The 16007-nt window shown below is 49.2% G+C and overlaps 3 protein-coding genes across 3 annotated transcripts; 1 reads left to right on the top strand and 2 right to left on the bottom strand.

Moving 5' to 3' along the window:
* Positions 1 to 10262: 10262 nt before the first annotated feature.
* On the top strand, positions 10263 to 11477 carry CLB3 (B-type cyclin CLB3; the record flags this gene model as incomplete). Its single annotated transcript, XM_018879175.1, has 1 exon — positions 10263 to 11477. One exon carries the CDS (start codon positions 10263 to 10265, stop codon positions 11475 to 11477), a length of 1215 nt encoding a protein of 404 aa, XP_018737115.1.
* Positions 11478 to 11687: 210 nt separating this feature from the next.
* AWJ20_2242 (carboxylesterase-lipase family protein) lies at positions 11688 to 13301 on the bottom strand (the record flags this gene model as incomplete). Its single annotated transcript, XM_018879174.1, has 1 exon — positions 11688 to 13301. One exon carries the CDS (start codon positions 13299 to 13301, stop codon positions 11688 to 11690), a length of 1614 nt encoding a protein of 537 aa, XP_018737114.1.
* Positions 13302 to 13955: 654 nt separating this feature from the next.
* AWJ20_2241 (uncharacterized protein) lies at positions 13956 to 15407 on the bottom strand (the record flags this gene model as incomplete). Its single annotated transcript, XM_018879173.1, has 1 exon — positions 13956 to 15407. One exon carries the CDS (start codon positions 15405 to 15407, stop codon positions 13956 to 13958), a length of 1452 nt encoding a protein of 483 aa, XP_018737113.1.
* Positions 15408 to 16007: the final 600 nt, after the last annotated feature.

Raw genomic sequence — 16007 nt, 5'->3', positions numbered from 1 at the left:
CCCAGCCAATAATCACAGTGGGAGCATATATTCGAGGAGGGAATATCTTGTAACAAATGACCAGAAATTCAAAAACAATGTATGCGATGTAGAAGATTGTCAGGAACCATTGGTACTGTGCATCTGTCACACCCAGATCCTTATTCATGCCAGCTCTAAAATCCCGTTAGACTCTAATTCAGCACCCACTGGCCTAACCAACTTACGTAGCAGCGTTTCCTATCACTCCACGATCAATGAAAGCGAGCAGATATCCTCCCGCTACAAACGGAAGTATATTCAGATCAAGCTTCCTGATCAGCTTTTTCTCATCTTCCGCAGTGTATTCATAATCTAGAGCTTCTTCAGTCACTTTGAATTGGAACTTCTCCCCGACCGAAACAACGCCTGATTCTACCATAGTCGATAGTCTGAATCACTTCCACAAACTATATATGAGCAATTACAGGATTTACATTAAAACAGAGCAGTTTATATAAACTTTGCGGAAATCAATTTTGTCTACCCCGCATTCTCACCCGATCAACAATGATCTGACACTGATCTCTGTGGGGGTACCAATCTTCGGAAACCATAGTGGGGGCTGGATCTACTAATCACGGAGTCCGTATCATCAGCAGGGTCTAGCCTCCGGCGGCTGGGGCTCTGCCCCAGACCCCGTGGCTCCTGCTTCGCAGGAGATTGCTGGGACTGTCGACGGTTGACTCGAGCGGAGCGAGAGGAGCTACGGGGTCTTGGGCGGAGCCCCAGCCGCCGGAGGCACTGGTTCGGTTTTATGAGAGTCCATAATCATTAGTCATTATACAAATACAAATATGTTGTTATCGCTAGTTGCTAGCAATGGACATGCGTGAGGTGTTTCGCAGTCTTTCGTTGCGTTCTTTCAAACGGGCGACACTGGCGTTTCTTCTATCTGGGTCCGATATTATGCTTGAGAGCGAGGCATCCTTCATGCTAATTTCTTTCATGGTTGCCATTGTGGCGTCTTTCATGGAGACGTCGTTCGAAGTGTTCATGACATTGGTGTTGACAGGCCTGAGGGCATTGGGCATGGCAACATTGAAAGTAGGCACGGACGGCCGCAAATGCTCAGTGGTCTTGGGAGAATCAAGCGAGGAGTGGTCAGAACCAAACGCGGATAGGGCCAGTGGGTTGGCCTGTCTTGGTTTTGAGCCCAATGATGAGATTCCTAGTTCGAGACGTCGCACTTTACTGACAAGCTCTGCGTTATCAGTAGTAAGCTTGTATTTCTCCTGCTGACAGATGTGAAGCGAGCTTTGTGCTTTCTTGTATTCCAAGCCAAGGTTATCGAGCTTAGATAGGAGCTGATGATTTGTTCGTCTCAGACTCTGTAGCTCGTGATGGCTTTCTTGGGCGTCGCGATGAGATTTCTTGACACTTTCGAGTTCCTCTTTCTTGGATCGCAGTTGACCAGACAGCAGCTGTATATGCTCATTGAGATCGTCTAATTGTACTTGGTTGGATTTAAGCTCGCGTTTAAGATTAAGAACTTGGGATTCCAGTGACCGAATGATATCGTCCTTCGCACGAATAGATTCAGAGCTATTTTCTCTTTGAACACGGGAGACCATTTCCAGTCGCTTTTTGAGGAATTGATTTTCTTCTTTAAGCTTGTCCAACTCTAGTGAGGATGGTGATTTCATGGCATTAGATGATTGTAATTCCACAAGTTGTTTATTGAGTTGATCGTTTGATGCTTCAGAGGCATTAAGTCTTGATCTGGTTATTTGAAGTCGATGTTCCAAATCCTCAATATCATCACGTAGTCGTTGATTGGTGAGATTTTCATCTCGCTTGTTTCTCCTGAATTCAGCTATATCAGATTGCAGCCTGCGGTTTTCTGCTTCGCTATCCCTCAACTTCCGTTTTACCAGCTCTATCTCGTCAGATGGTTTGTTATTTGTATTTGGCGAGTCTCGTTTGTGGGCTGCTCGTAGATCAGCATTGAGCTTCAACAGCTGGTCGTTTTCTTCCAGTAACTGGTTGTAGTCGATCTGCAAGTCAGTGTATTGAGTTAGTTTGCTTTCAAGTTGTCGAATCTTGCTGTCTTTATCGGTATTGTCAGTATCGAGGATGTTCCTCTGCCCGTTACTATCACTACCAGCAGCATTGGCAGTTTCAGTCAGCTTCGTTTTAAGTTGTTGGATTTCCTGTTCGTACTGTTCTGTTAATTGAGTTGTGTCCTCCATCACTTGAGCCAACCTGGTTCTATATTCAACTGTTTCTTCGTCCTTCTGTCTAGCATATGCCATGGCCGTCTCGAACTTTTTCCTAAGCTCTTCATTAGAGTTACCAGACTCCAGCTCGCTGACTTGCTTGACTATTGAGAACACCTTTTCAGTTGACTCGGCTATTTCCTTGCTTTGTTTGTCGACTTTGCGAGTTTCATTAATTATCTTGTTAATGTCCACTGCTGATAGTGGAGCATTCAGATCGATAGAGTTGAAAGAGGGTGTAGACGGTTCAGCCTTAGTTGATTCAATTTTCGTTCTTGATTTGATGTCTTCTATATCCTTTTTCTCGATAATTCGGGTGTTATTGGCGTTTTCTCGTGTATTTCGGTTCGTCAGCTGTGTCAGAGGCGTATTATCGTCGGGGCTTGATTGTACATTAGTTATCTTTGGAGTAAACGGGCTAGGAAACTTTCCTGGGAAATTCTTTGGCAGTCCTGACTTTATTCGTCCATTTGTTGGCATTGGAGTTACAAGCCGATTTGGTTCGGTCGCTGTAGCAGCTGTGTCGTCCAGATCCGAGTTCAAGCTCAATCCAGCAAACGCTACATTCTTATTTCGCCCAATAGTACCTGGAGTCTTGAGAATACCTGTTACTAATCGTTCATCGTCACGTTCGAGCTTTATTGGAGTCTCTGGAAGAGCCCCCGTCGAAAACGATCTATTTCTACCGGGCTTTGGCGTCGAAGAGCTGATAGTCTGGAGCTGGTTTGTCAGGTTCGTGTAAATTGCATCGTTGTCTGAAATTTGCTTAACTTTCGGTGTTCCGTACAAAATAGTAGGTAGTGCTCCTAACGTCCATGCACTGATTCCAGGAGTCGGAGGGATATTTCCTAAACGTCTGTCAGTTCTCTTGTTCACTAATCTTGATAGTCACAGTCACAGTCTCAGTCTCGATATCACACATTGCATTATCATCCCTTACCAAGGCCACTGGACACTTTAATTACAACTTACCATATCCCCCGTGCTTCTCTTCATGATCAGACCCGCCCTGTCCAAATAGCCAGCCCATTATGGCACAAAAGTCAAATAAATAGAACACTGGATATCAACCGGTGCGTAACGCGTGAGTCTACTTACTTCGTCTGCTCAATGTATGTTTGTTTTGATATTCCTGTCATGCACATTTACCCCTACCCATACGTAAGATAGTGAACCAAACGCAGGGACCTGTCCCCCTGCAGAAACCACCCTGACGCCGGAAAGGACCACTCTCAAACAAATATCACACCCGATACCACCCCTCTTCTACCCCTCTCCCGGCCGTATACACTCCAGGTAACCTCAAACCTCCTTCCCAGCCTAGGGGGTTTTCCGTATACAAACCAGAAATAACATACACATACTCTTTTCCCTCTTCGGGGCCATTAACGGATACTTTCTTTAAATCACGGGGAGTTGGACTGCCTCTGGCGGCTGGGGCTCCGCCCTAGCCGCCGCTGCTCCTCTCGCTACTCTCGAGTCGTTACTTCACGGTCCCAGCTATCTTCTGCGAAGCAGGAGCCACGGAGTCTGGGGCTTCGCCCCAGCCGCCGGAGGCAGTCCGACCCCTGAAAGGACCCCCTAGCTCTCAGGGGTAGTAGATTGGCTGCAAGGAGCGATACGTCTTTAATTCTAATCGCGAGGAGTGAAACAAGGCGCGTCGATACGGTCTAGCTGGGTTGATACGTGGTGTCGATAAGGAGCTGCGAAGATAGAACATTGGATTCGCTGCGAGCTATTTAGTGTGGAAAAAATTGAAATAACGTTAGAGTTGATATGCGAGGACTGAGCCTAATTTGCAGGTTACCGGGCGGATCATGTTTGAGATCTTAAGATAGCACACGATGAAGTTAATTAGTGGTGAAATCCCAGATGAAAGGCATTAACCTCGTGAAGGCGGTTCCGAGGGTGGTTCGCGCAGGAATTAGGTTCGAAACAGCCTGAATGCGAGAAATAACATGTCTCATCACTCACGGGGATACTGCATATCCATCAATGGACTCGATTCAAAAGTTTAATAAACCGAGTACGCAATTAATTAAGCCCAAAATGGTTAGAACTGTGAGGTTGACCCTGTTTGTCGACTCAAGCGACATTCAGGGGTAATGGATCGGGAAAAGATTCTACCAGACATGTTTTGTTTCGTTTCACACAAAAACGTAACAAAATATAATATTAAAAAATTAAAATTAAAATAATATAATAAATAAAAAAAAGATTGAAAAACACAATAGAAAATATAACTGAAACATTGTAACCAGTAGAAATAGCTACACAAAGTCTAACAGAAACAAATGGTATGAATGCTACAATGAATGCTACAATGAACGTAGTACGGAACTTGGTATACCACCAGATATCCACACGACAGATCAGGAAAGATCAGAACAAACTAGGGCATAAGAGGATGCCATACCAGGACTTACTAGGGATGCCATACCAGGACTTACTAGGGATGTCATACCAGGATTTACTAGGGATACCATACCACAACCCACTAGGACATACCAGGGCATAAAAGGCACGCCAGGGAGTAGAACATACCAGGCCCGATCTCTGCCACCATTGAACAGGGGATCAGAGCTACCACTGATCAGGGCAGAAGCATTGCGATGTGAAGCATCGAACAACGCAGTTGGCTGGATAAAGAACGTTCCGTGGTAGGCAACACTGGCACCGGACGGTGGATCCAAGTCTATTATTCCACTCGCGTCAAATTAAAGTTGGCTCCTAAACCTTAATTGGGAGCCACAACAGCGTGTACTTGTCGAGGGTCGCCGTCGACGTCACTCCGTACTATGTACTATGTACCATGCATTCGCATTCGCATTCTAATAACCGCGTAGCTGGTACCGTAGTATAAGACACAATTTCGACGGTCAGTCGGTTCGATGGCTCGATGATTAATTGATTTAATTAATTTAATTATAACTTGCCAAATCCCAAAACAGCAATGCAATAATCGACGACACAACCAGCAGCGTCCACAACAGCGAGCAATGCCTGATCCATCCATCCATCAATCAAGCAATCAATCGATCTGGTCCCTCTGGATTGTAATAGCAGAATCCACTCCTAATTAATACATACTTCACACTATGATTACTAGCAGCACCAGCAGCACCAGCTATGAAGGGAGACAGACGCACCGATCGACTAATTGACATTTCGCACGCTAGCACCCAAACAGCTAGCAATCACACTCTGCCCAAACAGGCAATTTCAGGGCCTGCCGATCGACGATTGAAAAATTCCCAAGATCGGGCTCTCTCCACATCCTCCGTGGGTCGGGTTACAGTGGGTGGTGGTGGTGCCGGACTGCCTCCGGCGGCTGGGGCTCCGCCCCAGACCCTGGTTGCTCCTCTCGCTGCGCTCGAGTCGTCGCGTCGAGCGTGCCTGGCATCATCCCGTTCAAAACAACACCCAGCAGCCACGGTCAATCCAGACAGCGATTGAATGTCGTGCATTTTTTTTTGTATCATTGTGCATCGAGGCTGCATAGCTCGCTTGCTCGACCGGGGCCACACTGCCTCCGGCGGCTGGGGCTCCGCCCCAGACCCTGGTTGCTCCTCTCGCTTCGCTCGAGTCGTTGCGTAGGTGCCAAAACTCCGAATACCCCAGCAAAAACTCCTGCGAAGCAGGAGCAACCAGGGTCTGGGGTGGAGCCCCAGCCGCCGGAGGCAGCGTGGGATTAGAGTTTAGATTGGACCGTGCTTCGAGAGACGCGGGTCGGGCTTGGCTCGTCGCGGTCGGGGCATGGCAACGAGACGTTTCCAAGTAAAGTTAGAGTGAGCTACCTCGAGGAAGTCGCGAGTGGTTGTTGTGGTTATCGGTACAGACAGGTAGCAAGCGGGAGGCTCGAAGGGTGCTAGCCAGGTTTGCCGTGTCATGCCACTAGCGTTATCTGCAGCGTGTAATTATGTACTTTTAGGGACTAATTTCTGTTTACGTTAGTATTGTATTGTACATTAAAGTACAGTAGCGTTCTTACTATAATTACACACTCAGTTAAAGGGTCTAATTTATACTATATTTAACGGTACCTCTGCAGCTGGCTCGTTAGGTAGGCGGTCGTCGAGGGGAGTATGTACACCACCACCACTAAATATAACGAAAAACAGTTAACGTATAACAATTAACGGGTCAAAAAAACAGGGCCGACAGGCGTTTAACTCGCAATTCCAGCAGCGGCAAAAAAATAGCGTCACGAACTCCTGCGAAGCAGGAGCAACCAGGGTCTGAGGCGGAGCCCCAGCCGCCGGAGGCAGCAGGGCACCCCCAGGGTATTATCAGATGAAACGGTTTTGTTACCGTGGCGGTGCGGAGACCAGGTAGCGAAACGGATGCGAAAATAATAAATTCAATTGTTTAATTGAGAGTAAATATTATTATTTAGAGATCAGAGGTAGACCGAGCAGTCGGTTACAGAGTGAGCCAGAAGCGAACCCGGCGGCAGACAGCGGGCTGGCAGTGGACTGAAAAGGGCGAGCGACATGGCGCTGCATTTGGCATGTAAGTTAACTAACTCACTGTACGTAGTATACGTAAGTGCCAAGCTGATAAGGGAGAAAAAGAAGGTGTAGAGTTGAGGCGGGATACAAGCGTTGGCAACCGAAAACAGCGCCGGACAGCATTTTTACGCCGGAAGCTCGACACAGTTAGTGGGCCCCAGGAGCGAAACAGGTGCGAACTCCACACGACACGACCGCACCGCGCCAGCAGGAGAGACTTGACACGAGCAGGACCACGACTCAGTAGCCAGGAGGTCATTCTAGCCCTGCTATCGAGCACCCAACATCGACAACGAGCCAATATCTGCCATCCAATAATGAAACAATCGAACCAATCGTAGCAATTACAACGAATCGGCCAATCGGCCAATCGGCCGGTGGGTAGGTCAGTCAGTCGGACAATTATATCTCCACAGTTCAGGAGACAGGGACGGGCGATCTGGGCTGGATCAGTTACACTTGCTCGATACACCAAACGAGCCTGAGATCAGAGATGCTTTTATGGGCTGACCTGCAAATACAGTGCAACAATTGAAATAGCGTGCTACGATGGCCGCGAAACAGGCTGCTTCTGGTGCTGCTGTCGCTGCTGGTGCTGCTGCTGGTGCCACGATAGGCAGCCATCATCGGGCCCGATCCCAGCCAGATCCTCGCGACCTGACGATCTCATCCCCAGTCAATCAACCACCGGCGAGCGAGGCACAATACAGGTACCTACACCAGCACCTGTGCATTTTCCACTTCCCAAAAAGGCCGCTTTTAATATGTGGCCTCACCCCCTACATTTATGTACAATAAGAGCTGATGGGGGGTGCCCTGCTGCCTCCGGCGGCTGGGGCTCCGCCCCAGACCCTGGTTGCTCCTCTCGCTTCGCTCGAGTCGTTGCGTGGGGAGTGCCAGGGCCGCGAATGTCCCCCAGAAACTCCTGCGAAGCAGGAGCAACCAGGGTCTGGGGCGGAGCCCCAACCGCCGGAGGCAGTAAGGCACCCCCCTCAGGCCCGTCTTTGTCTGACGCGAGAACCGCGCGTCCTGCACGCTCATAACGGCCGAAGTGCTTTTTGTATGCAGGGGAAGCAATTGTGCGAGGTGAAATATTTAGCTATGCATGACATGGCATGGACCGGCAGCCGGTCAGTCGCATTCAGTAGTCGCCAAACAAACGACGACGCAGCAGCCAGCGAAATGGCTGAGACAGCCAGTCTTGGGCCAGAGGGCTTGTTTTTATTTTATTTTTATTTTTATTTTGTTTGTTTGCCAGTGCAACGGGTCTTGCGTGATTGCTGCCTGGCAGGCATACAGGCGACCAGGCAGCCTGTATTTTTTGGTTTTCGCCGTGGCACCGCCAGTTGTAGAACGGAATGCAATCAGATCCAGGCTCGCGGAGCCACTTGCTCCACCGTACAACAGCAGCCTCCTGACGCTCGGCTCGGCCAGCTGGGCGCTATTCACGCTACCACACGCTCTACCGCACGTACCGGGTACCACCAGGAGTCAGATACCAGAAACGAGAAGTATCAGGAGCCAGATTCCAGAACGCAAATACCAAATGCCCGATGTCAGAATCCAGATACCAGGACACAGAAACCCAGATCTCAGATCTCAGATACCAGAAGTGATAGTTACTGGCTGATGCCAGCTGCTTGTCCTCTGTAGCAGCAGCAGCAGCAGCGGCAGCGGCAGTTCCCCACTCGCTGCTCCACAGGAGCTCTAGTGGGCACACTAGCAGCGGCAGGAATCGAGGGGTGCATACACCGACCTGCCCATCCACCCCAGCACGTACTAGCGCACTCCGGTCTCCCCAGCAGCTACGGCCCACTCCAGCCTAGCGGCCACTAGCCTAGCCTGCTAGTGTTTATTTACTAAGTCACGACCGAGTCACGTCGCCCGGCTGGCAGGGGTGGGGAAGGGGGGGCCTGCCTCCGGCGGCTGGGGCTCCGCCCCAGACCCTGGTTGCTCCTCTCGCTTCGCTCGAGTCGTTACGCCACGGTCCCCAGCCAGCACCCGATTCTCCTGCGAAGCAGGAGCAACCAGGGTCTGGGGCGGAGCCCCAGCCGCCGGAGGCACACCCCCTCCCCCCGTCAGGGGTCCACGCGATTAAAGTTTGTTGCAGTGTTGCGGGCTGGCGAGGGCGGAAAAACGCGGGGCCGTTATTAAGGTTCTTGAGCCGGCACCAGTAGCAGCGGGCTGACTGGACGGTGGGTTGGTTGGCCAGGCAGCTGGCGGTGTACCTCGACGTGCATGCCAACCGCCTAGATTCCGGGTGGCTCATAAACGGATTAACATGAACTACCGCGACATACATACATATCTGCCAGCCATACAGCAGCCCCCTGCCTAAACAGACATGGACATGGACATAGACATGGACAGCAGCAGCGACATGTACGCAGCAGGTATCGGCAGAAATGCTAATGAAGGAGGACATGCAAAGTCGAGCGAGCGGGCGAGTGAAGCAGCTAAGGGGAAAACGGGAATGGATCAGGGAAAGGGAACGAGAAGGAGGGGCATCATTTTTCCCATCCATCCAGGAGAATTAAACGTTACAGATTATTGTTCTTTTCTTTTTACTGCTGCTAGATGCACTTGACATGACATATTGCAAAAGCACGTCGGTCCTCGTCGCGAGACGATCTATAGTTTGCAGAACAAGACAAGACGGGAAAATGCCATGGCCATTGTGATATATAAGATGGTTTAATCCTGGCAAGATTAAATTATATTTTTTTTTTGTTTGGGTTCTACAATTATCAAACTGTGGTTTTGTCGACTCTGTTTGGTATTCTTGTTCATACAACAACTAATTAAAACCACTTTTTTTGTAAGAGAGCTTGATTACTCTCATCCATTCATTCATTCTTTTTTTTTGTTTAATTTTTAATATTTTTTTTGTTCCTTCTTTCAGTTGGTTAGTACTCTGGAAAGTACTTCGACTTCAACGACTTACTACGTACGACATCTCTACTCCGACTTCTAGTTTGATTAGGACTACTACGAGCTAATCCGTCTACTACGTCTTCTAGTTCGACTACTAATTCTACTATTACTCGCTATAGTATCTCAGCAGAATTGTCAGTGGTATAGTATAGTATACTTGACACAACACAGTTCCAACACAGTACAATTAAGTACAATTTTACAACAACTCATCACAGTCTTCTCTGTGGCAGTAGGAATAGCAGTGCAGTAGCATTCTCTAGCTGTGCCTCATTTCACCTAAGACCCAAGTGCTGGATTTGATATTCAACACATTCACACCGACATCTGACTTCATGAATAAGTATTAGTATTGATTATTATTACTTGATCCATTGATTCAGCATCGACCCCAATTACCACACGGACAATTTGGACATTTTTGACATTTTGGATATTATATTATACTCTCATTCAACCTTTGATTTCGTTTGATTTTGATTTCTAATCGATTCACGATTCTAATTGATCTGAATCGGCTTATTATTTCTATCTGTTTCGTTATATCTGAAACAACTTTTCCCTCATTTGCATATCCACAATGAAATCTGCTTCACACTCTCCTCAAACTGGCCCCTACCGCAGAAGGCCCCGAAAGGTCAATGATCATGCTTTGGACATGATGGCTAAGGAAATGTCTCAGCAAGTGCATTCGGAATATGGCCAAGACATTATTGCTCATATGGACAAGATGCAGCGTCTAACAGCAGCAGACGCCGGTTTAATGGACCTGCAGCCCGAGATCGAATGGCATATGCGTCCTTTTCTTCTCGACTTTCTCATTGACACACATGTCGCGCTACGGCTTCAACCACAGACTCTGTTTCTGGCCATCAACTTGATTGATCGTTACTGTTCAATGCGTGTGGTCTACAGAAAACACTATCAATTGGTAGGATGTACTGCTCTGTGGATTGCTGCTAAATATGAAGATAAAAAGAGTAGAATCCCTACTATCAATGATCTGACGAATATGTGCTGTAAGGCTTATGAAGGAGATATGTTTGTTCAGATGGAAGGCCATGTTCTCAACACTCTCAATTGGACCATTGGCCATCCCACTGTCCAATCATACCTCGATGTATTAGTGGCTTCCGAGTCTACCAGTCCTACTGTTCGCCATGTAGCTCAGTACCTGTGTGAGATCAGTCTGTACCACCGTGCATTCATTTCCCTGACTCCTTCAGCCATCGCGTCTGCTGCATTCAACCTCGCCAAACATCTTCTCACTGCCAACGACCATGCTCCATTCCCTGTGTACCTGTCTAGCGAGGAGAACCAGACCATGTCACTGCTTTACCAACACATGAACTCGCCATCCAAGAGTCTTCACAGAAAGTACTCGAGCTCGACCCTATCACAAGCCACCCACCTGGTCTCGAGTTTCCTGGCCCGCCAACAACGAGCCTCGCTTCGCATGCCACCCACTCCACCACCCTCATCGCTCCTCACAAACCTCACCCCACCCTCGCTGTCATCCTCAGTCTCCTCAGCCACCAACTCACCCGGCGAGTCCCCCATCTACGCTACCACGGCCCGCATCATCCCCCAACACTCCAAGACCATGCATATAAAAATCCCCGCCCCCTTCAAATCTGAGGGCTATCTGACCCCACCGTGCACGCCGGACGACATCAACGGGCCCCTCAACAACCGTTCTAATAGCATCGCATCCGTGGCCTCTGCTGCCTCATACCACCACAACTCGGCCTTCACCTCGGTGCCCATGGAGTACACCCAGTCCATGGAGACCTAATACGAACACTTTATTTAATGACTAATGAATACACACGAACTCTCTTTACTCTCCCCCACTGCCTCCGGCGGCTGGGGCTCCGCCCCAGACCCTGGTTGCTCCTCTCGCTGCGCTCAAGTCGTTGCGTCCACAGTCCCATCCCTCTCCTGCGAAGCAGGAGCAACCAGGGTCTGGGGCAGAGCCCCAGCCGCCGGAGGCAGAACCCGGTCCCTACAGTTTAGACCCCGGAGAGAGCGCCGAGGACACGACGCGGCCGACGGTCATGGCCCAGTCCCAGCGGTCGTCGGGGGTGATGGTGATGGTGCCGTCGCGGTTGAACACGCGGAGGTCGGTGATGGAGCGGGTGCCCCATTTGGCGGTAGTGCCGGTGGTGATCCATTCGGCGACGGGCTCGAGCCACTGCTGAAAGAGCGGTTTTTCGTCGTCGGTGATGCCGTCGAACGCGGTGTAGAACCAGATGCCGATGTCGCCTGTATGAGGAACCCGGAACTCGGGAGGTGCGTATTTGTCGAGGTATTGCCCGCGAAAAGCGATTCGGTACCGGAATACTCTGTCGGTGGTCATGCCTGCTTTGGCAAGACTGTTCACGAGAAGTCGCGACGAGACGTACACTTGCATGTCGCTGACAATGTCGCCAAAAACTTTTTGCAAGTCGTCGTCATCGTCGGGTTTGGGTGTTGGGTAGTGTTTGATGAGAGCGTTAGTTACGGGTCGAGGATAGTAGTTCTCGATTTTGGCAGCCAGTTCGTCTACTGTGTCAGGAGCGTTGGTCAGGGAGTAGATGAGCCACTCGTTGTCGACTTCTCCGCTCATCAAACTTCGTCCGCTGGTGTTAACAAGTTCACCAAACTTTCCTGAATATATATCGTCAAACAGTGTCGGTGAGACAAAGTATGTGTCAGTTATAGCTCGGAAAGTCTGGCGGTCAAGACCGTCAATTGCCTTGACTAGAGACTCAAAAGGCACTTTTCTCAGCTTTTCAAGCTTCTCTTTAGCACTCAGAGATTTAGGAATATCCAGTTCTTTTAGCAGAGAATCGAACTGGTCTTGTGTTTTGTCAACTGTGTTTGGCTGAATTGCCAGTCCGTTGGATAATAACAGCGACCGTTTGATGATTTGCGTTACTTCTGGGTGATACAGTTCATATGCCAGTTGGAAGATAGCACTGTATGACCCAGCACTGAGTCCTCCTACTGTGATATTGTCTTTATTACCACCAAAATGATGGATATGCTCATATACCCATTCCATACCCATTCGTTGGTCCCAGAACCCGAAATTCGAGTTGTATTTGTCCTCTTCTAACAGCTCTTTGGACGAAAGGAATCCAAACAGATTGAGCCGGTATCCGGCTGCCACGATTATATATTTTGCTTTTGAGTCTTTGGCCAAGAGGTCTTGCGGATCTGCCTGGCGATAATGATGAGGACTTCCTACTTGAAGAAATCCTCCATGAATAAAGTACAACACTGGCCATCCTTCCTTAGGAGGAGTTCCTCCTGGTACCCAGATGTTGGCAAACAAGCAATCCTCGTCATAGACAATATCATCATTCGCCGAGATCGTGCTCAAGGAAGGCTGAGGACACACCGTTTTAAAACTCGTGTAGTCGCCTGTATAATCATACGTCTTGCTCAGCTTCTGGGGCCGTCTCCACCTCAGTGGTCCCACTGGCGCCTGTGCATATCTAACACCTGTATAACGATAGCACTTGACATCGCCCGACTCATCGTCTTCCAGAATTTTAATACCGTCTAAAGTTCCCTGGCCAGCAAACTTCAGCTGGTGTTTCTCCCACCGTTTGATTGTCGGAGCAGACGTCATTATCACAATATATACGATATATCAATGTTCACCAGATGCATGCACGGTGCTCAAGCCCGGTATCTTATATAAAAGTCGACGAAACGGCACCAAATCCCAGAACCGCCTTATCGGCATCGCAAATGTGATAAGCCAGCACGTTCTGAGAAGAAACACCCACCGACCATCCTCTGGTTCCAACAAGTGGGGGCACCTGAGACACCAGCTCCAACGTCAGTGGTCGCCAGCCTTCTCAGCGGAGCACCAAAACCCCGAATATGCATACCACCTACAGACCTCGGACAATCTCTCCTCTGACCATCCAAAACGCCCTGGAACCCTTTACACCCACCCTTTTCAACATCCTCGCTGATGGGTGTGCCTCCGGCGGCTGGGGCTCCGCCCCAGACCCTGGTAGCTCCTCTCGCTCCGCTCGAGTCGGTCCGCCTACGGTCCCAGCAATCTCCTGCGAAGGAGGAGCCACGGGGTCTGGGGCGGAGCCCCAGCCGCCGGAGGCACTGTGCCCACTCCGTTAGTAAAAATACGGTGTATTATCACTGGTTTATATGGGTGTCGTTATGAGTCTGGCGTCGGCTAAATGTTTTAAGCTACCCCTGGTATTTCCCAAATAGGTGCCAAGGCCTAACCTCACAGGTGAAGAATTGGGAGAGGGGTTTATTTCAGGGGGTCCAAGATATCGATGTTGAGTGCGTCAACCAGCTCGGAGACGTCTTTGGAGCTCTCGATTTCCAAGACAGTCTTGAGGATGTTGGCCTGGGCTTCGTCGGAGATGAGTCCCTTGGTGTGAGTGCGGAACTTGTCGACAATTTCGTCGCCAGAGAGGGGTGCTTTGACCCCAGAGGGACGTACAACCGTGTTGGTCTTGATGGTGCCGTCGGTGAACTCGATCTTGACAGCAGCAATCATTCTGTCGGTTCTGGGAAGTGTATCAAACTCCTTGTTGTGAACAACGTCGATCTTTTCCATGAGCTCCCAGATTTCAGGGCGGTTCATGAGTTTCTCCGAAAAGTTCTTGACAGTTAGAACACCGTCAAGGAGAATAACTGCACAGATGTATGCGTTATTCATCTGAGCTCCAATGACTGTAAGAGGTTTGGTTGCCTTCCATCCACCATGCTTGAACAATGGCTCAGAAATCTCAATAGTCACCTGCTTAACCACATCCATGGCGTTTTGCAATGGCTTTTTGTCGAAAAGCTCGTAAAGAGCATCGATTGTGGAATGGATTCCTGCCATACAAGCATAGGGCTTGATGTTGATTTCGGGAGTGATCCATTTTTCCGACAGGTCTTTAGTGAGCTCTTCAACCACTGGAGGTTCGGCACCTAATGAGAAAACATTGAGAAATCCACCATATTCTCTCTCGAAAACTCTCTTAATACCCTTGTAAGACTGTTCAGCCATAAGAGCGGCGAATAAACCGTTTCTCGAAGCAAATCCGTGCTGCATGCGCTTGACTGAAGATTCGAACTGTGCCGACATCAGACCACAGGTTTGGGTACAAGCAATTCCAAAAGCATCTTCAATCTGCTCCGAGTTGAGTCCAAGGAATTTCGAGGAGGCCGCAGCAGAAGCTGCATGTCCGAAAACTGGTCCTGAGTGCCATCCTCTGTTCAGGATCTCACCACCGTGCAAGGCCAATCCGACACGAGGACCCACCTCAAAACCAACCACATGAGCCAACAAAAAGTCCTTGCCAGAGTAGCTAATTCCCTTGTGCTTGCCATACGAAACCAGTGCTAAGATTGCTGGAACCATTATTGAGTTGGAGTGCAGAGGAGCAAAACTATGGTAATCATCCAACTCGAAGCCCTGAATAAAGGTACTGTTGAGAAGGGCCGATTGCAGGGGTCCGACTTTGAGATCCTTCCAGCCAATGACATGACAGGGACCCTCTCCTTCAATACTGGAGACAGCTTTGACAGCAGTTTCAGACCAGGGCAAATGAGATGCCACAATTGCACAAGTGATTCCATCAAGGATCAAGTACTTGGCACGGGTTCTGATCTCCTCGGGGACGTCATCCCAGGTAAGCGACTCCACCCATTTGCACAGTTCAACAGTGGGAGAGGGTGCGTCGGAAGCAGTTTCAGGCTCAGTAATCATTGTTCACAGAATTGGTTTTATTTATTGATTGAATAGGATTAACGGCCATGATGAACCCCAGTTTATATATCTCTCAAGACATAAGCGATCGGCAAGCATCCCGATGCCGGCTAGCTTAGCGACTGTGAATGCGGGGTGAAACAGTTCATGAACGTTCACGGAACATTCTGCCTCCGGCGGCTGGAGCTTTGCCCCAGACCCCGTTGCTCCTGATTTGCAGGAGAAACTGAGACCGTAGACGGGGGTCCACGAAGCTGCTAGGAGAGCCTACGAAACGACTTGAGCGCAGCGAGAGGAGCCACGGGGTCTGGGGCAGAGCCCCAGCCGCCGGAGGCAGCAGGGCTACAGCGAGTTTGGTCCGATGAAGCTGGGATATCTCCTGTGAACCTGTTGAACCCCGCAAAAACGACAGATGCATTATCGGACAGTAGCTTAACCGACATGGAGATTGGCTTGCATGTCTTTATCCATAGCAACTGTGAAGTTCCGAGAAGTAAGTCAAGATCCCTGATCTCCTATTCACGTTTAGGTTTATTTTATTAGGTTCTGGACTATCATTTGAAGCAATAAAATGAGAAGCAAAAATAGTGACTAATTGAT

This window comes from Sugiyamaella lignohabitans, chromosome B (genome assembly GCF_001640025.1).
Source record: "Sugiyamaella lignohabitans strain CBS 10342 chromosome B, complete sequence".
NCBI lineage: Eukaryota > Fungi > Ascomycota > Dipodascomycetes > Dipodascales > Trichomonascaceae > Sugiyamaella > Sugiyamaella lignohabitans.
Note: the sequence above shows the minus strand (reverse complement) of the source record. Positions and strands in the feature narration are given on the sequence as shown.